Consider the following 26,937-nt stretch of genomic DNA (forward strand, 5'->3'; position numbering starts at 1 on the left):
CGACCCTCCCTATAAAAAGCAGCAGATCGCCCTGACTGCATGAATGCAACGGGAACCAAAATCCATGGTGCTCTCTCTGCCTCTTAAACATGTCAGCTTCATTTCTCATCAGCAAAAAAATAGGTCGATGACCAAGTCTGCTGAGTACTGGAAGTTAAAAACAAAAACAAACAAAACCCCACAGGCCCACTTTGAGATCTTTGGACGATTCGTAATTAAAGAGCAACGTGCTGAGTCAGGGACCGTGTTATACCCATCTTCCAAAATAGTCGACCAAGCCGGCAGGAGCTGAAGTGCTTTCTTTTGGACACAGAACACAATCCAGATTTTCGGTCTGCCTGCTAAACATGCTCATTGCTGCTGCTCTTTTTCGGAAAACTTGAGGCCAAATAGCTTTTAAGGACATCTTGGCTCCTGCAGGACGCTAGCCTCAGCACCGCCCTATTAAGCGCTCGGTATCATTTACCTGGTGGCCACCACTTGGTCGTCCAAGGAGAAGCTCTCATGTCGGGGTAGGGTTGGCAAGTACAAGGAAACCACCTGACCCAACAGGCCGCTTTTCCACGTGCACAGTTCTGGTGCCTTTCATTCGTGGCGCTTCCCTGGAGAAGAAATCGAGTCCAGCGATGGCTCCCTCTGGTGGAATAGCGGAGCTGCTGGAAGGTCTGCCCAGTGGTGGAGGGAAGGGGGCTGAGGGAAAGCCAGAGGAAGGGCCTCCCAGGGCAAGGGGTCTGCAATCAGACCCCAAGAAGCCCCAGGAGACAGGATAGAGCGCTCTGCTGCCCTGTCCCTGGGCTGGTGCTCCTGGGGGTACAGGCTTGTGCTTCTGACCTTTTGACTCCTTTGGGACTCCAAAGTGGACATCCAGGCTACAGTTTCCTCCCCACAGGTCTAGGTCAACTTTGAACAGGGAGGGCAGAATTTGGGGAATGGAAGGTTTCGCATTAGAGCCGTAGGGCAAAGCCTGGTCCACACCAGAATCCCCAGCTGGGAGGAGCCCCTGGTGAGAGGAGTGGTCCTGGTCTTCCCCACCCCAAGCTCAATCCACAGGGCCCTACATTAGCGCCTTCCTGTGGTCTCGGGCCCTCGCTGACCTGTGCAGGGGTATGCTCAGAGCTATAGGGAAGAGTGTGTCTACACAGGGCGAAGAGCAGCCAGCGTCCTTGATCACAGAGCTCGCCTTGGAGCTGGCCTGGACTCGGGATGCCAGCCACCAGTCCTGGGAGCGGGGGAACCCCCTTGAATGATGTCCAGAGAAATTGTTGGCCAGGACCCCACAGCCCTTCCCAAGGGTTCAAGCGGAATTTCCGGGCTTACACATTGGCTCTGCAGGGAAGAAAGCCCAAACCAGCTCCTCTTCTTCCCTCCTCTCCCCAAGCCACCCCTCCCCACGGATAACCTTTCAGTTTTTGCATTCACCTCTGATACTTTTAAGTGAAAACATGAATTAGGCAAACTAATCAATTGGAAACTGCTGAGATCGGGGCTTTCTCAGAGTGTAGTGGAAATGGCTTTTTTACTTGAAGTCTGCTAAGATGTCGCTGAAAATATTGAGGAACAGGTGAGCATGGTGATCCCTGAAGACGAGCGTGGGACGGAAACGAATGGATTTGTCGCCGCAGCCCCCCAACACCACACCTGGAAGGAGAAGCAGGTGGGTTAGAGTCAGGGCTCCCAGGGCCCGTGCCAGGAAAGCCGGCAGGGAAGTGACACGTGCCAGCCGTGCTCCAAACACAGGTTTTACCTCTGCTACCCTGCCTTCTATCTACCCCGCCACCCCTTCTCTCTGCCTTCATCCGTCTCACCTATCATTTTCTCTTCCCGTCTCTGCTAATTCTGAGTGCCTGCACTAGGGCCTAACTAGGTCTGGTGACAGAAACCCTGAGACAAAGTTCTTCCCTTCTAGAAATTCATGGTGTGAGAGGAAAAATCAGGTGGACGGCTCTGTGGCCTAGTGATTAAGGGAGCTGATCCCACAAGGCTTGAATCCTAGCCCCAGCAGCTTGAAAAACACACCAGGTGCGTGTGTGTGCCCCAAGTCCCCAAAGGATGGGGAGATGGGGGAGGGATTGTGGCATGACCGTGTGCCCCTCCTTTTGCCTGTCTCTGGCAAGCTCAAGCACCCTCTGATAAGTTTGTTCGTTTTTTTAAAAGAGAAGCAAACGCATTAGCACTGCACAGGCTAAAGTGCAAGCACAGGAGGTGCGGAGCTGCCACTGCAGAGGGGCGAGGATCACCCCCACCGTTTACAGCTGGGTGTCCTTGCCTAGGGAGGTCAGTCAGGCAGTTTGTCACTTCAGAAACGAGCCTAATTCTCTGTCCTGCAGAGTTCCCATTCGGGCACAAGAGGGCCAGCCGCAGTGTGGGGATAAGGCAGCTAGATCCCACTTGACTGACCTTGTGGTTCGAGCCCTGGACTCTGCAGCTTGAGAAACACGTTGGGCACATGTGCATGCATGCCCAGATCATGAAAGGAGAGAGATGGGGAGAAGGGATTATGGGATGACCATGTCCCGTGGGGGTTCTCTCTTTCTCTCTCCAATGAGCACATACACCCTCTAGAAAAACTTTTTAAAAAGATAGTATGAGGAAAAGATCTAACTCTGTGCCGGACACACACAGGCTGCTCTGGACTCACCACAGACCCCTCCGTAAGACTCGGATGGCTTCCCAGAGTTCTCAGGGTAAAGTCGGAATCTCCAACCGTGTGCATCCCCTCCTCTGTGTCCCTCACCAAGCTCCATTCTGTCCTTCCCCACCTCTGTGAGCTCTACCTGCCTCAGGTAATCGCACCTGTCCTCCCCATACCCAGAATACTCTTCTCACCATCACCAGACCAGTCCCTGTTCATTCACAGAGACATAAGGTCAAGTGCTACTTCAGGGAAGCCTTCCTGCTTTCCTGGCCTCCACAGTTCCCCCAGCCATTTGTTCTTGGTCTCCACTCCCCCTTCCTGGGACTTGTCACTGCAGCGGACCGTCTGAGATGCCGGTGCTGCCAGCGCGTGTCCTGACGGTGGGACTGAGGGGCTCAGCACTGTGTGCCTCAGTGTCGGCCTAACTCACCTTCACGGGGAAGAAGCACTGCTAAGTGAGCAGAGGACAAAGAAATCCACTAGGAACTGCCTCTTCTTTCCAGAAAGAACATTCAGGCTATTGTTAGTTGCATGTACCATCTGTGCCCCACCCCCCACCAGGTCCCTGACAATATTTTACACCCACACCAGGAGGAGCAGTCACTCCCGGCTCCCTTACCTTTGTTTCTGGCGATTAAAATGAGTTTATTCCGTATGGATTCATCTGGAGTGTCAAAGGAGCAGAAGGTGCCTCGGCCTCTCACTCTGCTGATGAATTGGGGGTACCGGGCCTGCAGTGAGGGAGACAAGGGTGGTGTCAAGTCCACTACCTGTGCACCGGCCGGGCCCAAGGGCTGTGCCCTGCCGATGCCTCCCCTGGGCCAGCCTTTGGGCCCCTCTGGACTGGCAGGACCCCTGTAGGGTTGAGTTCTGGCTCTGGAGACGTCCAGGTTGGGTTCAAAACCTGGCCCTGCCCCTCCTCCTGGCAACCTTGGGCGAGCCCTGTAAGTGGTCTGTGCGTCTGTCTCCCTCCCCGTAAGCTGAAGAGCACGAATGCTACTGGCCCACTGGGCTGTGGGGAGAATTCAGTGACACAGGGTCTCCGAGTCAAGCCCTAAGGCAGGGCCTGGCACTCGGCAGGCACTGGGGAAGTATAAGCCGTCTCTGTTCTTAGCTATTCTACAAAGGTGGTGCTTCCAAGAGAAACACTCATCCTCACTCAAGGCCTGGAGACCGGGAGGTGTCTGGGTGGAACCACACCTGCCACCTGTTCATGTCCCCCCAGAGCCTGCGAACAGGACTGTATCTGCAGACATTAGATAAGGTCTCCGTGAATCAGGGTAGGCCCTAAGCCAGTGACTGCTGCCCTGCTGAGGAAGATCTGGACACAGATACCTGTACAGAGGGGACAGTGCTAAGTGATAGTAGAAACAGAGACTGGAGTGATGACTGCAGGCAGCCACAAGGTGCTAGGAGGGGGGCAGGAACAGACCCCCCCTCAGCCTCCAGAAGGGACCAGCCTGGCTGCCATCATGGTTTCAGACTTCTGGCCTCCAGAACCCATGAAGCCACTGGTTGGTGATACTCTGTGATGGCGGCCCTAGGGGATTCACACAGGCACCTGGCCAAGGAGCTCGCATTCTCCCCACTCCCTACTGTTCACGTGAAGGCAGCAAGCGAGGGCTTGGATAACCCCACTAATTTCAGGGTACTGGATACAGAGTTGTAGGGGCAAGTTTTCTGTCATGATGGGTCCCTGGTGGAATTGGAGGTGAAGTCTGGTGAGGACAGAGCCAGGCACGGAGCCAGCCATGTATGAGCCTAATCTTGAACCCTCACTTGACCAGTGGAGATGGGCCCATTTTGTTCTCCACAGGTGAAGAATCCCAGGCTTGGAAGCTCCTCTGGCATTTATTCTGCCCTGGTTCTTGTGCTTGCCGATGGCCTGGGAGCCAGCACTATGAACACACCCTTCTCGCCCACCATGGGAGTCACTGGGGAGTTTAGGAACAAGGTCCCTTCTGTTAGGGATGCCCTGGGGGCCCTGGTGCCCTGCCTCCCTCACCCTTTCTCTCTCACAAGCACAGAGTGAACTCTAGTCCAGGGCAGTGGGTACCCCCATTCCCTCCCTGTGTCAGGCATTCACTGAGCATTGTAGGCAAAGTCTGTATTAGAGCTTGGGTCATGGTTTATCCCCCATGGTTTCATGCTTTACAGCTTGGTGCTGGCTGGGGTCAGCAGGTGGCATGGTGGTTAAGGCACTGGACTCCCACATGGCTGACCTTGGTTCAAGTCCCAAACCTGGTGGCTAATTTTCTCACTTTCTCTGTGTGTCTCTGGTCAAACTAAAAAAAATAAATAATATTGAAAAATAAATAATTTGGTGCTGGGAGGTGGCGAGGCCTGCTGGGTGGTGATTAGATCATGGTGGCTATGTCATGGAGGCAACGGTCTCATGAATCATGATGTCTTATGAGACCCAGTAAGATGCTGCTCCTCGAGAGGCGGTTTGTTCTCGTCAGGGCTGATTGTTATCAGAGACAGCTGTGGGCCAGCCATGCCAGGCCTGTGCCTTTGGACTTTGAGCCTCTAGGACTGTGAGTTATTAATCCCTTTTTCTTTATAAGCCACCAGTGTTGGGATCTCTTTTAGGGGCACAGTGGGGACCAACCTAGAAGGCCTGCACTGTGCACGTCCAGCCTAGTTGTTTCAGGGCAGTCCTGTAAATTCGACTCACTCCTTACCCAGGAAATTGAGAAACAACTCCCCAGGAGGGTGGCCACGCTGTAATCCCTTCTCCATTCTCCTCCCTGGATCTTGGGCGGGCATGCACATACATGTGCCCAGTGTGATTTTTAAGGTATTGGGTCTGGGATTTGAACTGTGGTTGACCATGTGGAAGTCCAATGATGTAACCACTATCTTATTTGCTAGTCCCATTTGCCCATAGCTTTCTAGAGGTTTTTGCTACAGGGCACATGCATTTGCCAGAGAGAGAAACAGAGAGACAGAAAGTGAGAAATCACCCTCTGGGGGGATGACCATGCCACAATCCCTTCTCCTCCATTCTCCTCCTGGGATTTTGGGCATGCATGCACATGTGCTCAGCATGAGTTTCAAGTGTCCAGGTCCAGGACTTGAACTGCAGTCAGCATGTGGGAGTCCAGTGCCTTAACCACGATGCCCCTGCTGGCCCCAGTGAACTATATTATTAAAATGAATTTCACCACCTTTTCTTTTACTTTTAGTTTAGTCACCCGCACATTTGTGATTGCTTATGTGGCCTGCAGCAGATCCCTGGACAGGCCCTGTGAAGTGGCACACGTGGCGGGCAGCATGGAGGAAGGACGCGTTAGTGCATCAGCAAGGGAGTTCTGGGGCCTCTCAAGGGCTGTGTGAACCTGGTGTGCAGATAATAAGGGGTTCAGGAACTGGGTGGATGGGGCCGAGGGACCAGAAGGTACTCCCCAGAGAGGGCATAGCTTGTGCGCTTGTGCCAAGAGGCCCGTTCAGGATGGCTGGAACAGCAGGTCCAGTGCCGTGCTGACCGAGGGGAATGGATGGGACCCGGGGCAGCAGGGAGGGTACCTGGAGGTCCAGCAGCCCCGTGAGCAGGGCCTTCCCAGCGTGGGCTGCATTGCTCAGCAGGTCCTCCCGCTTGATGACGTTGATGACCTCGGCCAGCAGCAGGTTCTTGGATGGGTCTCCCAGCCAGGTGTTGAAGATCCGGTAGGGCTGAAACAGGCGCGAGGGTGGGCGGGGCTCACAGCCGGGCACCACCACGTCCTCTCTCGGAGAGAGACGAACCCGGAGACATCTGCCCAGGGCCAGGTGACTAGTGCGTCTTCTCCCTGGACTACTCCCCCGCCCCCCGCCCAAGCCCTACTCGTAGGCACGGCTTTGAGGAGAATAACTCGCCCCACACGCTGGGAAATCCCTCAGATCCAGGCAGCAAGACGGCCCGGTCCCTTACCTGCCCTGACCCTCGGAGGTTCTGAGAGGTTAAGTGACTTGTTAGGGAGACATGGCTGACAGCTGGTGGGACTGCTGGTATTCTGACTCTCAAAGATCACCCATTCTCCCCTCTGTCAGTTATTGTGATTATTTTAAAAATATTTATTTAACTAATACAATATGTTATTATTATTATTTTTTAAATTTGACTAAGGAGAGACAGAGAGAAAGGGAAAGCAAGAAAGAAAGCCACCAGGTCCAGGACTCGAATCGCGGTTGGCCATGTGGGAATCCAGCACCCTTAACCACCACCTGCCGGCCTCTCTCTGTCAGTTATTAAGGGTGGCAGCGTGGCCAACTAAAACATACTTCTGCACCTCCCGTATAGTTAGGACGGGCCTTGTGACCAGGCCTTGGAGATTTCTAAGAAGGCTGCTAAAGACAAAAGGGACCAGTCTGTTCTTCATTTTTTTTCCCCCCTTCCTGATGCCTAGGATTGAGATGTGGTGGCTGGAGTTCTAGTAGCCATTTTGGACCGCAAGGTAACCTTGAGGGTGGAAACTACATCTAGGAGTGGTGAAAGGAAGGCTCTTGGGCCCCTGATGGCTCTGAGAGTGTGTGAGTGTGTGTGTGAATCTGCACACACACACGTGGCTTTATAGTGTAGTAAAGAGCAGGGGCTCTGTGTTGGAATTCTGGCTTTGTTGCTCACAGGCTGTCTGGACTAGGATAACTTACTTAACCTCTTGTGCCTGACTGTTTATTAGTAAAATAGTGGGTATATATAACACTGATCTGGGTATACTGTTGTTAAGGATTAAAAGTACATGAGAGGGCGAGCGAATGGCAAGGAGGTTAAGGCACTGATCCACGTGGCTGACTGTGAGGTTCACGTCCTGGACCCAGCAAGTTGAAAATCACGTCGGGGTGTATGCCCAAAATCTCAAGGGGAGACTGGAGCAGAAGGGATTGCAGCATGGCCGTTCCCCCTAGGGAGTGATTTCTCACTTTCATTCTTTTTTTTCCTCTGGTGAGCATATATCCTACAGCAAGAAAAAAAAATAGTGGGAACTGTCTTGAACGGGGCCAGGGCCCAGAGCACAGGCTCAGGCAGCAGTGCTGTTTGCATGCACAGAATAAAACCAGAAGACGGTGGATGAGGGGCTGCCGCCATGGGAGCCTCGTGGAGGGTGCTGGGTGATCAGAACCACTGTGGCTAATGAGATGGACAAAACTGGGTCTTAGACAACCTCTGGGACATGCCAGGCATCCACCCAGTTCCTCACGCTTGAGAGGACGCCCCGAGCCTGCTCTGGCCGGGGAGAAGGAGCAGGGTCCCACTCACAGCATTGGGCCTGAACTCTTCCTTGTAGAAGAAGCCTCCTGTCATCATCTTCTTGCTGAAAGTCATCATGTCGGCTGGGTCGTCCAGGCCCCAGTGCTCGTGGGCCCAGAACTTGCCTGTGCAGCCCCCTCCGGTCTGGACCTCATCTACCAAGAAGGCACAGCCATGCTGGCCGAGCCGGGAGACAGAAGGCAGAACTGAACACCCGCGGAGGCTGGCGAACCCCGCCCCCACAGCCGGCTAGTCACCACTTCATCCCGGTTTTCTGAGCTGCAAACCAAGCCCGCACTCTCTGGCAGTGCAGACCGTTCCCCCTAGGGAGTGATTTCTCACTTTCATTCTTTTTTTTCCTCTGGTGAGCATATATCCTACAGCAAGAAAAAAAAATAGTGGGAACTGTCTTGAACGGGGCCAGGGCCCAGAGCACAGGCTCAGGCAGCAGTGCTGTTTGCATGCACAGAATAAAACCAGAAGACGGTGGATGAGGGGCTGCCGCCATGGGAGCCTCGTGGAGGGTGCTGGGTGATCAGAACCACTGTGGCTAATGAGATGGACAAAACTGGGTCTTAGACAACCTCTGGGACATGCCAGGCATCCACCCAGTTCCTCACGCTTGAGAGGACGCCCCGAGCCTGCTCTGGCCGGGGAGAAGGAGCAGGGTCCCACTCACAGCATTGGGCCTGAACTCTTCCTTGTAGAAGAAGCCTCCTGTCATCATCTTCTTGCTGAAAGTCATCATGTCGGCTGGGTCGTCCAGGCCCCAGTGCTCGTGGGCCCAGAACTTGCCTGTGCAGCCCCCTCCGGTCTGGACCTCATCTACCAAGAAGGCACAGCCATGCTGGCCGAGCCGGGAGACAGAAGGCAGAACTGAACACCCGCGGAGGCTGGCGAACCCCGCCCCCACAGCCGGCTAGTCACCACTTCATCCCGGTTTTCTGAGCTGCAAACCAAGCCCGCACTCTCTGGCAGTGCAGAACCGAACACAGAGAACACTTGATCGGAGCAGCTCCGACCAGAACTGCACCCGCGTGTTTCTTAGAGCTACTGAGCTGGAACAAAACCGCATCAAACCCTCCTTGTGCCAAAGCAGAGCGCTGTTTCATTTGGCTCCAGGCCTGGTCTGGAGTTGTCAGAGAAAACACGTCCACCTGGGAGGCCCAGGCTGCATCCCAGACCTCAGCTGCCACGTTCTGTTTATCACCTCGACAGGGACCAAATCAGGGTTTGCGCTGAAATCAACTCATGTCCTAGAACTTCCCCCCGGAACTTGCTGGTGCGAAGTGCCAGCTGTCTGCACAGCATAGGGAAGCACACACATGGTCGCGTTGGCTGCTTTTCAGCCCTCGAGCGTGAGCCACCCTGGGCTGAGACAGCAAGGGTGGTCTCTAGAAAGAAGAGGGGGAGGCAGAGGCCTTTCCAGGACCCTGTTTCTCTCTTACTTATTCATTTCTTCTATGAGTGAGAAAGCAGGAGTGAGAGAGAGGGGGACAGCATCCCAGCAGGGTCTGAATGCTGCAGTCTGCTCTCAGGCTCTGCTGGCCCCAGGTCATGGGCACATGTGTGCCTAGTGTGCTCAAGGAGGGCTCCCGACTCGAACCTGGACCCCTGCCATGTGAGTCGGCCTTGCAGGGCATCACGGTTTCCTTCTGCACCACTGTCCAGCCCCTAGGAACCTCTCGATGGGGAAAGTCTGAGGAGGATGGCAGGTCGGAGGCTGATGTACTACGGCTATAGGGAGGGGCCCAGGTTTGTGTCCAGGGGTCTCCCTGTGCAGGCTGGCGAACGAAGGCTTGCGTGTGACCCTGGCTGGCTAGGGCTGAGGGTGGATCACGGGACCTTGCTGATGTGCCTGTCTCTGTCTCTCTCGTGGAAGAAATGAATGAATACATTTTTAAAAGAATAGACTGTAAGGGAGGATCTCCTTCCTCTCCAACCACAACTTCTCTCCCCGCGATGCTGACAGCCCTCTGGGGTGTGTGGAGAAGCAGTGCTGACCCTCCTCCATGGACACTTGGCCCTGAGCCCCCATGGCCTATGCCCTGGCCCTGCCCACTGACCTTCCTGGCTATGTCTCGCAGCCTCCGAAAGAAGTCGTCCGATGCGTGGTTGTCTCCGCCCTCGGACTGGATGGGCTCCACAATGATCCCAGCCACCGTCTTCTCCTTTTTCCGATATTTCACTATCAGATCCTCCACCTGGATCCCAAAGGGGAGAGTCAAAATCGCTTGCAGAGATTTGTTTTCTTTTAATTATCAGAAGACATGTGCACTTGCTAGAGTGTGACAGAGAGGCAGAGAGGGAGAAAGCACCCCCCAGTGGGGGTCATACCCTAGTCCTCCATCTCTCCATCCAGCCAGGGTTCGGGCACACACACACATGCCTCGTGTGTTTTTCAAGTCACTGAGGCCGAGACTGGAACCACGGTTGACCACATGGGATCCAGCTCCCTTAACCACCAGGCCACAGGCTGGCTGTCTTACAGAGGTTCTTAGGCAGTGTGTATAGCTAGGCATTTGGGCTTCCAGGAACTCCTTGAAATAATACTGAAACATGGTGGGCATGTCCATGAGAAGCCACACGTGGGGCAGGGAAGGCTTTGCACCTGTGACTGGTGGCAGCACCCAGGGCAAGGCGTTCAACTCTGGAGCCTCACCTTCCTGACGTGAAGGTGGGCACAGTGACGGACTCCACCTGGCGGGCTTGCAGAGGGGACTGAGTGAGAACTCTGCTTGGTGTGCACCTGCCAGCAGCGGTACGGTCACCACGGGGCTGGGTGTGGGCGCTGCTGGGCTATCTTTACTCTTATGAGCCTGCGAGATCCTTTTGGAAAGAATCTGCCATATTTTCTCATTTAAAAAGCAATTGTGGGAACCAGCAGTTAGCGTAATGGCTATGTCACTGGACTCACATGTAGTCGACCGCAGTTCGCGTCCCGGACCCGGTGGCTTAAAACTCACGCCAGGCGTGTGTGCATGTGTACTCAAGATCCCGAGAGGAGAATGGAGGAGAAGGGATTGTGGCGTGACCATCCACCCCCCCTGGGGGGTGATTTCTCGCTTTCTGTCTCTATGTCTCTCTCTGTCTGGCGAGAGCACAAGCCCTATAGCGAAAACCTCTCCAAAAAAAAAAAAAAGCAATCGTAAAACTCATCTACAGTGGTAGAAACGAAATCAGTGGTTGTGCGGAGCGGGGCTATGGGGTAGACTGACTCCTCAGGCTGTGCAGAGGAAATCCCTAGGGTGCTAAGATATCCTGGCTGGGGCGCTGGTGTATTTATTTGTCAAAATTTATTGAGCTGGACATTTCTTTGGGTGTGTTTCACGGTATGTGAATCATATGTTAATGAAGTTGATTAAAAAATTTAACCATTTGGTTCAGCAAATTGTGAAATGCTTACGTCGCTGGGCTCCCATGTAGTCGACTGTGGGGTTTGAGTCCTAGACCTGGCAGCTTAAAATTCACGCAAGACATGTGTGCTTGTGTGCCCAAGATCCCAAGAGGAGAATGGTGGAGGAGGGACTGTGGCATGGCCATCCCTTCTGGGGGGTGATTTTTCACTTTCTGTCTCTCTGGCGAGTGTACACGTCTTATACCAAAAATCTCTCTTAAAAAGAACAAAGGCTGGCAGGTGGCGTGGTGGTTAAGGCACTGGATTCTCACATGGCCTACTGAGGTTCAAGTCCCAAACCCGACAGGTTGACAATCATGATAAATAAATAAATAAATAAATAAATAAATGTTTAAATAAATAAATAAACTAAGAAGAAATAGGTGAAATTAATTTTCATTTCAATATATTTTAGCTATATTGAGATCAATAAAAAATTTCAAATTTAACCATTAATAGTGACAGGACAGTAAGAAAAGCACGTGAGTGTCCCCGGGTGGCTACATTTCTTGAGCTCTTGCTAGAAAGTGGGTGCAGCCTTGTAGGTAAAGAGAAGCAGTTGTAACGCTTCATTAATAGTTGACATGATTTAAAAAACCCCTCACTGCACACCTAGAGGGGCCAACCAGTGCTGTTTCCTTTGTTCCGTGCAGCAGGGAAAAGCCTCCTGTTTAGATGCTGTGATTTTGGTCGACCCCCCACAAATTCTGGGACGCGTTGCTTTGCTGTCAGAGCATGTGGCAGTGTGTCAGTCCACGGCGGTTTTCCTGTTTTCTGCTCAGGGCCGTCTTTCCTTCTACCCCGATACGGAGGCCACGGAGCAGCATTAGGTACTGAGCACCTTAGTTCGTCCAAATGAGTTGTGCAGGAGTGTAAGATGTGCACAGTATTTCAAAGGCTTAACGTTTAGAAAATAAGATACTCAATAAAAAAACATTAATTACGAGGCCAGCATGGTGGTACTATGAGCTGAATCCCACATGACTGACCTCACGGTTCTAGTCCCAGACCTCGCAGCTTGAGACATACACCAGGCGTGTGTGCATACGTGCCTAAAATCCCAAAAGGAGGGCGACATGGAGAAGAGACTGCAGCATGACCGTGCCCCATGGGTACACCATGGGGATGCTTTTCTGCCTTCTCTCTCCAGGGAGCTCACACATCCTCTGGCAAATTAAGAAAAATATTACATGTCGACATAATATTTTAGATATATTGAGATCAATAAAATGCTATGAAAATTAAGTTCAACCTATTTCTTCTTAGTTTTTTTTTTTTTAAATAAAACATTTATGGGAGCTGGCAAATGGCATGGTGGTTAAGGGTGCTGGACTCCCACATGGCTGACTACGGTTTGAATCCTGGACCTGGCAGCTTGCTTTCTTACTTTCTCTATCTCTCTCACTTTGTCTCTCTGGTCAAATGAAAATAAATAAATAAGGTTAAATAAAATAATTCTTAAAAAAAAAAAAGTAACCACCATTTATTTATTTATTTATTTATTTGTCATGATTGTCAAGCTGCGGGTTTGGGACCTGAGCCACAGTTGGCCATGTGAGAATCCAGTGTCCTAACCACCTACCACCTGCCGACTTTGTTCTTACTTTTTAAAATGTGACTACTAAATGAGACTGGCAGGTGGCATGGGTTAAGGGTGCTGGACTCCAACATAGCTGACCATGGTTCAAGTCCTGGACTGGTGGCTGGCTTTCTCACTTTCCTTCTCTCTTTCTTACTCTGTCCCTCTCTGGTCAAAATTTAAATAAATAAATAAACTCAAATAAAAAAATTTTTTTTTTGGAGAGGTTTTTTTGCTATAGGGCGCGTGCGCTCGCCAGACAGACAGAGAGAGACATAGAGACAGAAAGCGAGAAATCAGCCCCCAGGGGGGATGGTCACGCCACAATTCCTTCTTCTCCATTCTCCTCTCGGGAACGCACGCACACGCGCCCGGCCTGAGTTCTAAGCCACCGGGTCAGGGACCCGAACCATGGTCGACTATGTGGGAGTCCAGCAACATAGCCATTACGCTAACTGCTGGTTCCCAAATAAAATATTTTAAAAAAAGTGACTACTAGTGGCAGGCAGGGGGTGTGAATTAAGACACTGGACTTCCACATGGCCGACAGCAATTCAAGTCCTGGACCTGGTAGCTTGCTTTCTCACTTTCTGTCTCTGGTTAGCCCATGTGACCTATAGCAAATTAAAAATAATAACAGATAAATAATTCTTTACAAATAAAAATAAAACATGCCTAACAGAAGACTGCAAGAACGCCTGTGGTTGCACTGTATTTCTGCTGGACAGTGCTGCCCCGACACCGTTGCCATGCCTGTGACTGACAGCCGAGTACCAGCCCTAGTGCCTTGCCTGATGCCTACTGGGTGCTCAGTAAACGTGACCTGGGAAATAATGAGGTGCAAGAAGGCCAGCATTCTCAGTTAGGCTCAAACCCAAACCCCAAGAGGCTTAGTAATTATTTTGCCAGCAACAGAGTCCTCCCAGTGTTCTCCATGGAACCCAATTCACTGCACAGAGCACGGGGCGGGGGCTGTTGTGGTGACACGAACACGTGGAGACAGGCAAAGCGCATCCTGTCTTCCCAGCACGCCCCGAGGAACTGAGAGAAGCCCAGCACTTGGGGAAGGAGCCTGTGGGGCCGTTGTTCTTTCTTCAGACCCCATATCCTTTCAGTAAATGCACTTGCTCTTAATTTAGAGCTGTCCCAGCTCACTCCCAAAGAAACTTAACTGATACAGAACTTGGTAAGTGGAGTGATGGGTGCTGTGTGGCAAAACTGTGTGTCTCCCTGCCTTTCCCAGTCCAGGACGTGAGGCCTCCTTGGCCCTACTTCCCTCCCAGGGAGAACCATACAGGTCCCCAGATGAACTCCTGTCTGTCCCTCATCTCTGGGGCTCAGTCTTGGGTGGGAGTACGGGAGGACGGGGGCAACCCGGCGTTACCTCCTCTAGACAGCGGGCCTCCTCTTGTTGGTTCTCTTTCACAAACTCTTCCAGAGGGTATTTCAGCCGTGGGAACGGAGCAATGGGCCAGTCGAAGGAAGGGATGTCGATCTTGTGAATAGCTTTGGAGTGCGTGGTTGCTAAGCAACCTAAGTCCAGCAACACAAAAAAGCAGACACTTGGCTTGGGAAGTGGGAAGATCAGTCACTGAAAAGGAGGTGATGGGCATGGCAGGCCTCATCCTCAGCTGCCCAGGGAGGCATGCAGCTGGCAGAACCTCAATTCTAACATCCTGACGCTGAAGTGGAACCCGTGAACCCTGAATGCCGTGGGCGTGGGTGTGCACGATTTGTGATTTATCACAGATGGAGCGCAGGCTTTGAGGAGGGACTCAAGCACTCAAATCCTGGCTGTCATTGAACACTTCTGCCGACCTTTGTTCTTACTTTTAAAAATGTGACTACTAGATGAGACCGGCAGGTGGCATGGGTTAAAAGTCCTTCCTTCCCTGAGCCTCAATTTCCACATCTGCTAAGTGGGGACAACGATCCCCATTCTGCCGGGAACTGTGTGGAATCAGTGAGAAAAGACATGCAAACTGCCCATGCCAGATCAAAGGTGGCTGTCATTGTCGCTGTATTGTTACTCTAAATACCGCCTGGCTCACGTGGCCCCTCCTTACCCATGGTCCTTCCGTGGAATGCACCCATGAAGGAGAGGATGCTGTAGTCGGGGCAGCCGGGGGCCTAGAACCAAGACAAATCTGTCATCAGGCACAGCTGTAAGGCTAGGGGCGACTGCAGACGTAGAGGAGCACAGACGTCTACCCTCAGCCAGAGCCCTCCTTGGTCAGAAGTTGGGAACTAGGACCTGGACCTCGGTATCCAGCCCATGGATGTTTTAATTTGCCCACATATTAAAAAATGTAAAAATGTGTATGTTGCCAAATTGAAAATCAAGAGATTTCACATGACTGTCTGAACTCTGGCTTCTCATGGGTCCTGCAGCATCTGGGCCCATTTTCCCCTGTGGCCACAGCAGGGGGACGAGCAGTGCCACTGCCCACTTCCTCCTCTGTCACCTGCATGGCCGCCATCTTGGCTCCAGACTGTTCGGGCTTCCACTGGTCTCAGGTGGGCAGGTGCTGCCGGGTGAACCCCTACTTCCCAGCACATCTAGGATGGGGGGTGGGCGAGCTGAGCACCTCACAGGAAATGCCCAAGGTCTGTGGACAGGGTCTGCTGAGCCAGCAAGTGGGCCAGGGGAGGACCCTACCTTTCTCACTCCTGCAACAGCTGCCCCTTGGGTTCAGGGGGGCACGTGACTCCAGTCTTTACCAGCCCTGAGTAAATGATGCAGCTGCCACTCCTTGTATTGTTTCTGACCCTCCGCAAGGCAAGGGAATCCAAACTTGCTTCCAGCTGACTCAAGCTGAATGTCTGAAGGTGCCTCAGAGGCAACTGTGAGGCCCTGGATCTCTACGTGGTTGACATAGCATTTTCTCAGGCTGGCTGATCTCCACCAGGTCCGCAGACTCCTGGGAAAAGCTCTAAGAACTCCTCCCATAAATTCCAGAATATGCTCTCATCATGTTTTCTTGTCTCCTGATTATAAATGCAATATACCCACATCACGCATACTTGGACATAGCTACTAAAAATGAGGAACGCTATCTAAAAGTGTTGGTGGAATATAATGTCCACAGATGTCAAATGAGGAAAGCAAAGGTAGAGGAGGAGGTAAGGTAAGGTCCGTTAAAAAGAATTAAAAAATAGCCAGCAGATGGCATAGCAGTTACGCTGCTGGACTCCCACATGTTCAACTGCTGTTCGAGTCCTGTACCTGGAGGCTTGAAACTCACACTGGGTGCAGCTGCATGCACGCCCAAAATCCCAACAGGAGAATGGAGGAGAAGGAACTGTGGCACGGCCATCCCCCCAGGGGGTGATTTCTCGCTTTCTGTCTCTGTCTCTCTTGGCAAACACATGCTCCTTAAAACAAAAACTCTCTCTAGAAAAAAAGAAAGCCAGGAAAATAAAAAAACTATAAGTTTATGAAGATTTCTATGGAAGTTATACATACATTTACTAACCAGAGAGAGGATTAGGAAAAACGTATATGAAAAAAGCGTAAAGAAAAGAAACCCAGCCTCGCTGCAGCAGTGCACAGGTGACGCCTTTGCTTACGAGGCCGGAAGCTGCAGGAGAGGTGCGGGTGGGTTCCTGGGTGAACCTGAACATGCTGGGCCCAGCAAGTGCCTGTGATCATGGATGACGAGGAGGCTGGGCAGGGGGTCGGGCACAGGGAGACACTGCCAAGGTTGTCAATCTGTGTCCCTTTCCCTCTCCTCTCTCTCTCAAAGGAAAAAACGAAACACAAACCCAATCTTACCAGCCAGACACAAGCCACTGTAAACATGTTGGCAGGACTCGTTCTAGTATTTTCCTGTGTATTTATGTACATGGTTGAGAGCACAGTGTCATGCAATTTATGGTCCACTGTTTTCACTAAATTCTAGCATGCATGCTCGGGCCAGGAGAAACCCTTTGTAATTATTTTTGCTGAAGAATATTGTGAATGTCAGCAATAGATAATTAAATCTTGTGACTCTTGATTCTAATTTTTTTTGAAGCAGCAGAGTCTTCCATCTAATCTTCCATCTAAACCTTAATGGGACCCCATGCATCAGATGGGGAGGTCTGACCTGCTCTGGTTGGAGCTGGGTGAACAGACTGGAATCAAACCTACCTGGTTTTTCCTGCAGTCCCTGCCACCTCTGTCCCCAGCAGTGAACTTGCTGGTGCCTCTGTCAACAGCTAGGGTTCCATTTGGAACCTCCACTCCTTCCCCACTCCTGGGTATATAGGGTTTCCACCCTGTTCTGGTAGTTATTGCAAACCCCAACGGTGTGGCCATCCTGTGTATACGTTTGTGCTGACATTTTGGGTTACTCAAGAGACTATACCATGGCCTCTTTGGACCAGTCAAACCCAGGCAGTTGTCCTGGGAAACCGGTGAAGGCTGGTCAGGAAGAGCACCACTCGACCTTAAAATGCGGGAATAGACTGGAGGGTGGGAACTCTGGGGACCCTCCCAACCGAAGATAGGGTCCAACAACCCATGTTGGCCAGGGGCTATGGCCACTCCCCCAATGGACGAGGTGGAAAGTCCAGCCATACCTACCTGGTTCACCATGCAGGTCTCTAGCTCCTCCTTTGAGAACCCCCTCTGACCTCTCTCTTTGCTCTGCCAGAACAGAATGAACAACATCTCAGACATGCGGAGGGTGGACAGGACTTCAACTTCCCACCCACACTGACGGGTCATCTGGACAACTTGAGTGCTTCCTTGGGGGTTGGCCTGGAGTGTTGGCCATGGCTCATTCGTGCTGAAGCAGGAGCTGTTGGTGGTGTTTGCTACGAAGTCAGTAGGTGGGCACGCAGATGCATTAACACACACTGACAACCACTAAGACCTGTCGAGACGGTCTACGTTATGCGGGGAAGCATGGTGTGATGGCATTGGGAACTTTGATGCCCGATCCCTGTCCTGGTGTCCCTCCCTGGATTTTGACTCCAGTCAGTAGGGGTGGGCAGTTAGACAAGAGGCTAGCATGTGGCTGGGTGCTGGGGAGTCCGAGGACGTGTGCGTGCACCACTCTCACCCGGTACCACATGAAGATGGTCTTGAAGGCGTTTTCATTGGAACAGGAGCCGCAGGCCATGGTGATAAGCTGGGACATCCCCTTGGGAGCCACCTGCCGTGAGGAGACAGCTGTGAGCCCAGGCCCATTGCACTTTCTCCCCCTCCCCCCACAGGAGCTGGCTTTCCACCTGGGTCAGGTTGCCTGGGAGGTTGGGTAGGGTAGGAGGAGGGGGGGAGTGGGGAGGGAAGGAATGGAATGTCCTGGAAGCAGCTGGAATTGGAGGGGCCACTCAGATTTTTCCAGGGTAGAGAAACAACCAGCAAGCCTTGAGGCTGGAGGCAGAGAGGAAAAGGGGGGAGGCCTATCTGTCCCCGTGGTGAACTGCCGCCCCGCCCCCCCCAGACACCCACAGTTTGCAGGTGAGAAGCTGAGGTTCCCAATGATTTTAATCATCCCCACGACTAAAACCAAAGAGCGGGAGGAAGCAATGTAAAGCTCCTGCTGGGGACAAATGCTGCTTTCTCCGGAGCTTCCTGTGTTCTGCACATAAACAATCCCATCATTGCTGCAAAAGGAACACTGAAACTACAGGTAAAGAAAGGAGTGTGACGAGCAGGACTTCAGGAGCGACACCCTCTTCTTCCTGGCCGTGGATCTCCACCCTCTCCCTGGCTGCAGGCACCACCTCCAGGGCGGGCGGGCTGGAGCCCTGAACTCACCGAGAGCAAGGACTCCCGGAGCTTCTCCACGAAGTTCTCCGGGGGCAGGATGCCCAGCGCGGGTCTGTTGATGAATGTACTCTGCAAGGAGCCAGGACAAAGGTCAGCCTCCTGGCTGGGACTGGCACAGGTCACACAGACGCTACCATGGGCGACAGTGAGGAGTACGCGAGACCTCTTTGAACTGCTTTTCGCAACTTCCTCTGAATCTATCATTTTAAAAAAATTGCCAGAGGGTGTGTGCACTCACCAGAGAGAGACAGAAAGGCGGAGAGGGAGAAAGCACCCCTAAAGGGGCGTGGTCACCTTGCAATTGCTTCTCCACTTCTCCATCCTGTTGTGAGTTGGGGCATGCACGTGCACCTAACGTGTGTTTCAAGCTGTGGGGTCTGGGATTCAAACTGTGGTCAGCCATGTGGAGCCCAGCTCCCTTGCCACTAGGCTGGCCCAAATGTTCATTAAAAATAAATAAATAAATAAACCTAGAATGGCTAAAAGCCAGAGCATGAATGATAGCAAGTGACCTAGAGCAGACAGAAGGCTCGTTCTCGGCTGGTGAGAAGGGAAGTGGCACTGCTGCCGAGGAAGGCGGTGTGGCAGGTGGGGTGGCAGGTTCCGATAACGCGGAACATACACTTACCCTGCTACCTGCAGTCCGCTCCTAGGTGCTCACCCAGGTGAGACGGAAGTGCACGTCCACAGAGCTGCGTATGTGAATGTTTACAAGGTGTGTTTTTTTTATTTTTTATTTATTTTTTTTTAATATTTTGCTATAGGACGTGTGCACTTGCTGGAGAGACAGAGAGAGGAAGAGAGACAGAGAGGAAAAGTGAGAAAGCACCCCCCAGAGAGGATGGTCACACCCCAATCTCTTCTCCATTTTTCCTCTTGGGATTTTGGGCACACACACACGTCTTTCTTTTCTTCTTCTTTTTTTTTTTGTTTGTTTTTTTACCATAGGATGTGTGTGCTTGCTGGAGACAGAGAGAGAGAGATAGAGAGAAAATGAGAAATCACTCCCAAGAGGGGGATGGCCATGCCACAATGTCTTCTCCATTCTTCTCTCAGGATTTTGGGCATGCACGCACATGCACCCAGCATGATTTTTAAAGCAGCTGGGTCCAGGACTCAAATCATGGTTGGTCAAGTGGAAATCAGGCACCTTAACCACCACACCTGCTAGTCCATGGTGTGATTTTCAAGTCACTGGGTCCAGGTCTCAAACTGTGCTGCTGGTCCATGGGATCCAGCTGCCTTAACTACCATGCCACTGGTTGACGCAGACTGTACCTTAAGTTTTAAAATATGAGGAAGGAAAAAGGCGCAGCTCTAGAATTTCTAAACTGAATAGGGGGTGTCCAATAGAGGGCTGGCCAAATCACCCACGTGGGGAAAAGCCACATTAGAAAACAGCAAGATTGTGTACGTTATGTCGCTGGACTCCCACATAGTCAGTGAGGTTCGAGTCCTGGATCTGGTGTGCACACTCCAGGTGCAGATGTGTGTGTGCCCAAAATCTGGAGAGGAGGATAGAGGAAAAGGGACCATGGCATGGCTATCCCCCAAGGAGGTAACTTCTTGCTTTCTGTCTCTCTGGCGAGTGCATATACCCTACAGCAAAAATCTCTCTTAAAAAAAAAGAAAAGAAAAGAAAACTGCAAGATCCTTCATGTCAATCTTCTCATCTATTTTTTTTCTTTCTATTTTTAGATTTTGGCCATAGGGCACGAGTGCTCTCTGGAAAGAGAGACAGAGGGAAAGTGAGAAATCACCTCCTGTGGGGATGACCATGCCACAATCCCTTCTCTTCCATTTTCCTGTCCGGATTCTGGCCATGCATGCACACATGCCCAGAGTGAGTTTCAAGAACCCGAACTGCAGCTGACCACATGGGAGGTCAGTGCCTTAAGCACCACGCCACCTGCTGGCTCCTAGTCTTTCTAATTTTAATCTTTCTAATTTTCATTTCCTCCCTTTGTGAAGAAATGGAGAGTGTGAGCCAGACAATAAACGGACACAAGCGCCTGAGCCCCGGGAACCGAGGGACCTGGTGGCAACTGCGACCAGCTCGCTTGCCCAAGGAGGATCAGCCATGCCCCTGGCTGCAGAGCAAGGACCAGGCCGATGGCGCCAGGGCTCCTAACTTTAAAAAGAAAAGGGAAATGCGGATTTTAAAGTGCATTAACTTTAAAATGCTAGCCAAAACTATCTTAACAACTACTGCTGGCTGAGGGACAGTCTCACGTTCCTACAGCTGCGTTTTCAAAGACAACCAGCCCCTCCTTTGCTGGCTCTAAAACCCAGGCACGGGTGCCGGCTGCCCACATGATGGGGTGAGAGACACGCAGCAGGGCCAAGTGTCCCAAATGTCCCCCGACAGCCTTGGTGCCATGTCGTCCTCAGACAAGGACATATGTGTCCTTGCTTTAAGCTCGTGCTTTCCTTAAAGCGCAGAACGAAAACAGGAAGTCAAACCCATAGCATCCGATCCTAGGGGACATCGGCCGCGGTAGAGGTTTCACTAGGCAGCTCGGTACTGTGTTAGGAGCCTTGCGTATTCTGACACGGCGTCTCACTGCTAGCTGCTAACCCAGCGGGGTCAGACGTGGACCGCGGCTCTGCATCGGTTAGTCAGGTGGCACCTACTACTTGTAACCAATCAGGAGAGGCGCCGGCGGCAGGGAGTAACTAAGGCACACTGACTCGGCCACGCGCAGCCTTTCAAGTGGCGTTAAGGAAGTTGCATTCACACAGAAGGGCTTAGATTGAGTGTTTTTTATTTTTCTTCTTTGTATAAAAGAAGATTTGTTCTCCTAACTCCTCTCTTCAACTTGTTTATTGAGTCCTATTATAAAAATACCACATTGTATTTCTGGACAGTAGAGTGCATTCACTCATGTTCCTTCATTCCGGAGGCCGTAAAAAAGTAGGGAAGCACCAATGCTAGATTAGAGGTAAAACTACAAGGGTTGAGTCACTTGCTGTTAATGAGCCTCAACTATCTCATTTTAAAAATGGGAACAGCACGGCCTGCCCTTGCTCCCAGGGGAGCCCTCGGACGCCCCCAGGAAGTAATGGCTTTCTAAGCAGCAGCACCAGGCAGGCAGGCAGCAGCCATGGCCTTACCCACAGGAGGAGAGTGGAGCAGACAGCCCCACAGGGGCAGGGAAGCAGCGGGGTGTCACGGTACCTACTGTGTGGCAGGCACTGGGCAGGGGCTTTACCTGTCGGCAAGATAATCTCGCCACCCTTTAGGATGAGAAGGACACGCTATCGTTTGGGAGGAGGGAGATGCATCAGCTTTACGGGGAAAACATGAAGCCAGTGAATGAGGTCAAGGTCCTACTAAGGCCAGCCTCCTCCACTGTCCCCTTTGTACTAAGGGGTGAAGGCAGAGTACAGCTGGAGGCTCCTCCCCTGCAGGGACTGGGAGGAGCACGGGAGGGTCTGCACTCGGTGAGCGATGGGATCCTGAGGAAGTGGATCAGGTTATGAAAGGGTTGTATTAAATGCAGCGTGGCTCCAGGGATCTGATACTGGGACGACAACAAAAAGGGACGTGAGTGGAAACTGATGAAATCCAATACAGTCACCTTCCATCATGTACCAACATACATGTGTATGAGCTGGGCAAGCGTGCCAGGCTGAGGCGAGGGGCTGCAAATCTGACATGATTCTAAAACCAGGGCGCGTGCTTCCAAGAGGAGGGCCATCCAGGGTTTGGGGCTTCTCGGCTGTCTCCACCTTGGACGCGATCAGTGGGATAAGCTCAGTGAAAATCCAGAGCGGCATCACCTTGTAGGGGAAAGCCAGGGAGAGAGGCCCCCAGAGAGCCTCGGGGCGGCCTGGGACTGGCGAGGGTTGCTGCAAATTGTGGCAGCTTCATCCCTGTGACTTTTTCTGCTTTGTAACCAGCAGGTTGCTCTGAAATAAGTCGTGGCGGAAGTAAACAGCCTTCATTGTAGAAGTGAGGAAGCTAAGACCAGAGAAGTCAAGCAGCTTGCCCAAGTCGCACAGCTGGGAAGAGGCAGAACCAGAGCGCAGACCCAGGCTGGCTGGCTTCAGGTGCGGCTGTCGGCTTCAGACACTCCAGGCAGCCTCCACCAACTAGTGTCAACACCAGACAGGAGCTTTCTTGGCACAACCTGGAGACCTCGGCCTCCCTGCAGGGGCCTTTAAGGAGCGTTTCCTTCTGCCTGTGAGCTGCTCGTGGGGCTCCTCAGAAAATCAGGTCCATCAGAACAGGGTAGAAGCAAACTACCATCACTGGCAACAGGGACCGTGGCTCCCCGAGGGGGATGAGCAGGCTGGCTGGCAGCTTGACTGCCTATCTGGGTCCAGGAGAGATGTGGGGGTGGTGTTCTTGCTCGGCAAAGTGTGACATTAAGAACACAAGCTATCTGGGACGTCGGATAGCAGAATCAAATGAGGACAGGTTTCTAGAGTCCTGGCTGTCTGCTCAGCAGCCTCACAGAGCCGTGTGAGAACAGCTGCAGTTTAAGTGGCTGTGCCTCTGTGGACAAGACACTCAACCTCTCTGAGCTTCGGAGCCTTGCTGGGTGCTTGCAAGGAGTTAATGAGGTGACATGGCGTACACAGGATGCAGGCGCTTGGTCTTGAGGGTCAGAGCTGCACGGGTTGGCCTGGGGTACGTCTGTCCTGCCAGGCCTGCTGTGTGACGTCCCTCCCAGGGGATTTCAGACTGCGGTTGTCACTCGCTGCAATGTGATCGCGCATGTGCAATGGCCAGTAACTTACAGGTAAGCCGTGAGATTGCTCTGGTGACACAGAATTGTAACTGGAATCCAGGGATGAGACCCAGGGAGCCTGGCTTCATGTTTTGCAACCACTTAAGTGAGTTAGTTGGCGTTTCAGGCAATGTGGTTGGGTGACAAAAAGGTCAAGAGTCCCCTTCTCAGGGCTTCCATGACCTGGTGGGAATTTGCCCCGGACAGGTAAAATACCGTAACCACCACCTGAGCAGGACAGCAGCTAAGAACTGCGAGACTGCAGACTCCACCCCCAGCCCCAGCCAGCCTGATGCTGTGTGCCTTGCCGAAACGCGATAGCTAAAAGTCAGCCGCTATTCCTCAAAGACCGAGGCAACGCCTGTCTCAAAGCCCCAAGCCCAGAGCCTCCCTGGGACAACTCAGCACAGACTGCTCTCATCCTCAAATCCCAGCACCAAGAACAGCATGGGGGTGGGTGGCATTCAGTGGTATGGTGGTTAAGACGCTGGACTTCCAAATGGTCGACCATGGTTTGAGTCCTGGACCTGGTAGCTTTCTTTCTCACTTTCTCTCTCTCTGGTGAGTGTGTGTGCCCTATAGCAAATTTTAAAATAATAATAATAAAAAGTAAAATTAAATAAAAATAATTCTAAAAAAAAGCTAAAGCTTAAAAAAAAATAAAAAAGAACAGCACCTGGCACACAGTAGGTATTCAGTTAGTAAGTGGTGAGTGGACAAACATCAGGAAATAAAACAGAAAAGAAAGCAGGAGGCAGATCACCCTGGGCTTTGCATTGGAAGTGGGGGAGCTCGGGGTGCACCCTGAAGACAGTGGGTGTCAGGGAGGCAGTTTGGAGGAGATGAGAACAGAGGTGGGAAGGATGGATGGAGAGAGGCTGCTGCCAAAAACTCAAGTGGCTGTCACAGGGTGAGGGCTAGTCCCTGGCCAGGTGAGAGGTGAGAGGTGAGAGGTAAAAGGTGAGAGGTGGGTGAGGAATGAGGGGTGGGTTCTTGGCAAGGACAGGGGGGTGTCATCCCCCAGAATCACACTCCCTGGGCCTTGACGTCACGTGTTGTGGGGACAGTTCTGCCTGCAGAGACAGCTGACACTGCAAATGAGTGTGACATGTTTGTTGACACATTTTTCAGCACCAGCTGCCCAGGCATCTGGGATTTGTACAACGTTTCGAAACAAAGCCAGGCTTCGGCATAAACAGACCGGAGGAGCTTCCGGCCGCCATGGCCCTTCCAGACACCTTCAGGAAGACATCGGTGTTCTCTCCAACAGCCCCCGCCCCCAGCTGGTCAACTAACTGGAGGCTAGAATGACCTGCAGCCTCTCCCAAGCAGGCCACACCCACTCATAAAGAGGGAAATACACTTTTCCCTATAATCTTCAACTCTGTGCATTAAAAGGGAAGAGTCTGAATTTGGGACTTGGTTCCTGACCGGAACTGGGCTCCTGGCCCCTGCCTGTCTCAGATCTCTCTCTGGGAGTCAGTTTCCTTGACACGCATGGACAAGCATGTCACACTGAGTCGAGGGAAAACCCGGGGGGCTGGTGAGAACGTGGAGCAACAGGACTGGCATGCCCTGCTGGAGGTGGGCACTGGTACCACCAGTTTGGAAAACACCTAGCAGGAATTGCTGAAGCTGAACTGGGCTCGGGCTACGCCTGGCAGCCTCACTCCTAGCTCTGAATTCAATGCCAGACATAACCGTGTTCACCAAGACACGCCCTCCATCACTCACGGCCGTCTGCATACGGGCCGCCAGCGTGCAGCTACCCAAGCACTCGCCGACAGGACTGAAAACATGAGCGCGTGTGCACAGGTGTGCCACCAGACCGCGAGGGCAGAGGGCCCTCAGCTACACCCGGCAGGGCTCCCACAGACGTCCCGAGTGAGAGCAGCCTGCCAGGGTAGAGTGCCCACTGCCATCCGTGTGGCAGCACAGAGCAGGAAAAACTATCTGGGCCAGCCAGTGGCGTGGTGGTTAAGGTGCTGGGTCTCACATGGCTAGCTGTATGGTTTGAGTCCCAGACCTGGTGGCTTGGAAAACATGCCAGGTGCACGTGTGTGCATGCCTAAAAGCCCAAGAGGAGAATGAAGGAGAAGGGATTGCAGAATGGCCATCCCTCCTGGGGGGTTTCTCACTTTACCTCTGTCTCTCTGGAGAGCACATGTGCTCTATAGCAAATTAAAAAGAGAAAAGAAAGGAAAAGCAACCTGTCTATCTGTTAGACATAAGAAAGTGGCCTACCTAATTTGGTTGGGAGGGACAGTAACCAGGTGGGGATGTCTGAGCCTGTCATAGAAGCCCAGACATCAGTACAGTGTATATGTCACATGTTGGTATGTTGGAACCAGACACATCTCCACCCACCAGCCCTGGGACTATGGAAATGTCACATGGCAAAGGGGCTTTTGCCTATGTAATTAAGGCTCTGAAAAGGTTCCGACAGGGAGATGGTTCTGGGTTTCCAGGGGCCCAGCACCACCGCATGAGCCTTAAGAGCAGACGTAGAAGAAGTGGAGAGGACCTATCCCTTTGGTTCTCAGCTTCTAAGTCACTCCCCTGGCCTCTGGCCCCTCCACCCCCAAACAGCTCAGCCCAGCACTTCCACTGGCTGTGTGACCATTGCTGGCTTGCAGAGGAGGGACCATGTGGAAACCGTGAGAACAAAACGAATTCCTCGACAACCTAGCAAGGCCAGCGCAGATTTCTGGAGCTTCCAGCCTAGAGCCCAGGTGAGACAAACCCTGGGGGCCAGCTTTGAGAGACCCTGTGTGCCCAGATAACGGTGGCAGCAGGAAACTAACACATGGCAGAATTAAAATTTTACAGTGGAGGACAACGAGGAAAAGAATGTCCCTTACGGGCATGAGTATGAAAGAAATAGGGCAACACTGGGTCAGGCGTAGGTGAGAGTTGTTGGGCGTTGCATCCAGGGGTCTGCTGTCTCTGTGTGGCATGGCCCCACAGTCTGACGGCACAGTGGCTTCCTCCCACTCTCAAGATAGACTGAGGTCCTCCTCTGCTGGTGGGCCCCCAGGGGGACTAAAACGTCTGCAAACATTTTGACTATCGCAATGGGAGGACACCCTGGTGTAGAGCAGGGGGAGACCAGGGATGCTGCTGACCCTCCTACAGTGCACAGGACACTCCTGTGTCAACAGTGCCAGGGCCGAGGAGCCTGGCCCAGGTACGTTTAAACCCGTGTGCCCCTGTGGCTGCTCCAGTCCTACTTAAATACCTCCCTGCTCTCTAGCCGGCCACTCTGTTCTCTTTTGCTCCCCGAGCACACGGCCATGGCCTTCCATCCTGCTCTCTCCCCTGTTGAAGCACTCCTCCCTGGTCACCTGACAGCACAGTTCATTCTCCTCCCAGATCTCAGTTTCAAAGTCACTTCCCTGACCTCTGGCCCCTCTGCCCCAAACAGCTCAGCTCCTGTGGGTTTATTCCCAGCACTTCCACTGGCTGTGTGACCTTGGGCCACCCTGGACCTCTCTGTGTCTCAGTTTCCTCACCTATATAATGAAGACACCAGCAGTGCTGACTTGTCACTACCAGGGCAGTACAGGCCGAACAGTGTGTGGTGCACGCTGCGCTCTTCC

At 52.4% G+C, this 26,937-nt stretch overlaps 1 protein-coding gene across 2 annotated transcripts in view; it reads right to left on the reverse strand.

The window, feature by feature from the left end:
- Positions 1-319: 319 nt before the first annotated feature.
- The window catches only part of ABAT (4-aminobutyrate aminotransferase), a 90,361-nt gene continuing 63,743 nt past the window's right edge, over positions 320-26,937 (reverse strand). For both annotated transcript variants that reach the window (XM_006140704.3, XM_006140705.3), the window contains exons 7-16: positions 18,591-18,671; positions 17,890-17,982; positions 17,409-17,471; positions 14,908-14,971; positions 14,226-14,374; positions 9,932-10,069; positions 8,545-8,712; positions 6,164-6,310; positions 3,255-3,366; positions 320-1,638 (exon numbers count right to left, since the gene is read on the reverse strand). In XM_006140704.3, the coding sequence (XP_006140766.1) occupies positions 1,517-1,638; positions 3,255-3,366; positions 6,164-6,310; positions 8,545-8,712; positions 9,932-10,069; positions 14,226-14,374; positions 14,908-14,971; positions 17,409-17,471; positions 17,890-17,982; positions 18,591-18,671 (1,137 nt within the window). In that variant the 3' untranslated portion in view covers positions 320-1,516. The remainder of the gene's footprint in view (positions 1,639-3,254; positions 3,367-6,163; positions 6,311-8,544; positions 8,713-9,931; positions 10,070-14,225; positions 14,375-14,907; positions 14,972-17,408; positions 17,472-17,889; positions 17,983-18,590; positions 18,672-26,937) is intronic.

The sequence above is a fragment of the Tupaia chinensis genome, unplaced genomic scaffold (genome assembly GCF_000334495.1).
Source record: "Tupaia chinensis unplaced genomic scaffold, TupChi_1.0 Scaffold000042_1, whole genome shotgun sequence".
Taxonomy (NCBI): domain Eukaryota; kingdom Metazoa; phylum Chordata; class Mammalia; order Scandentia; family Tupaiidae; genus Tupaia; species Tupaia belangeri.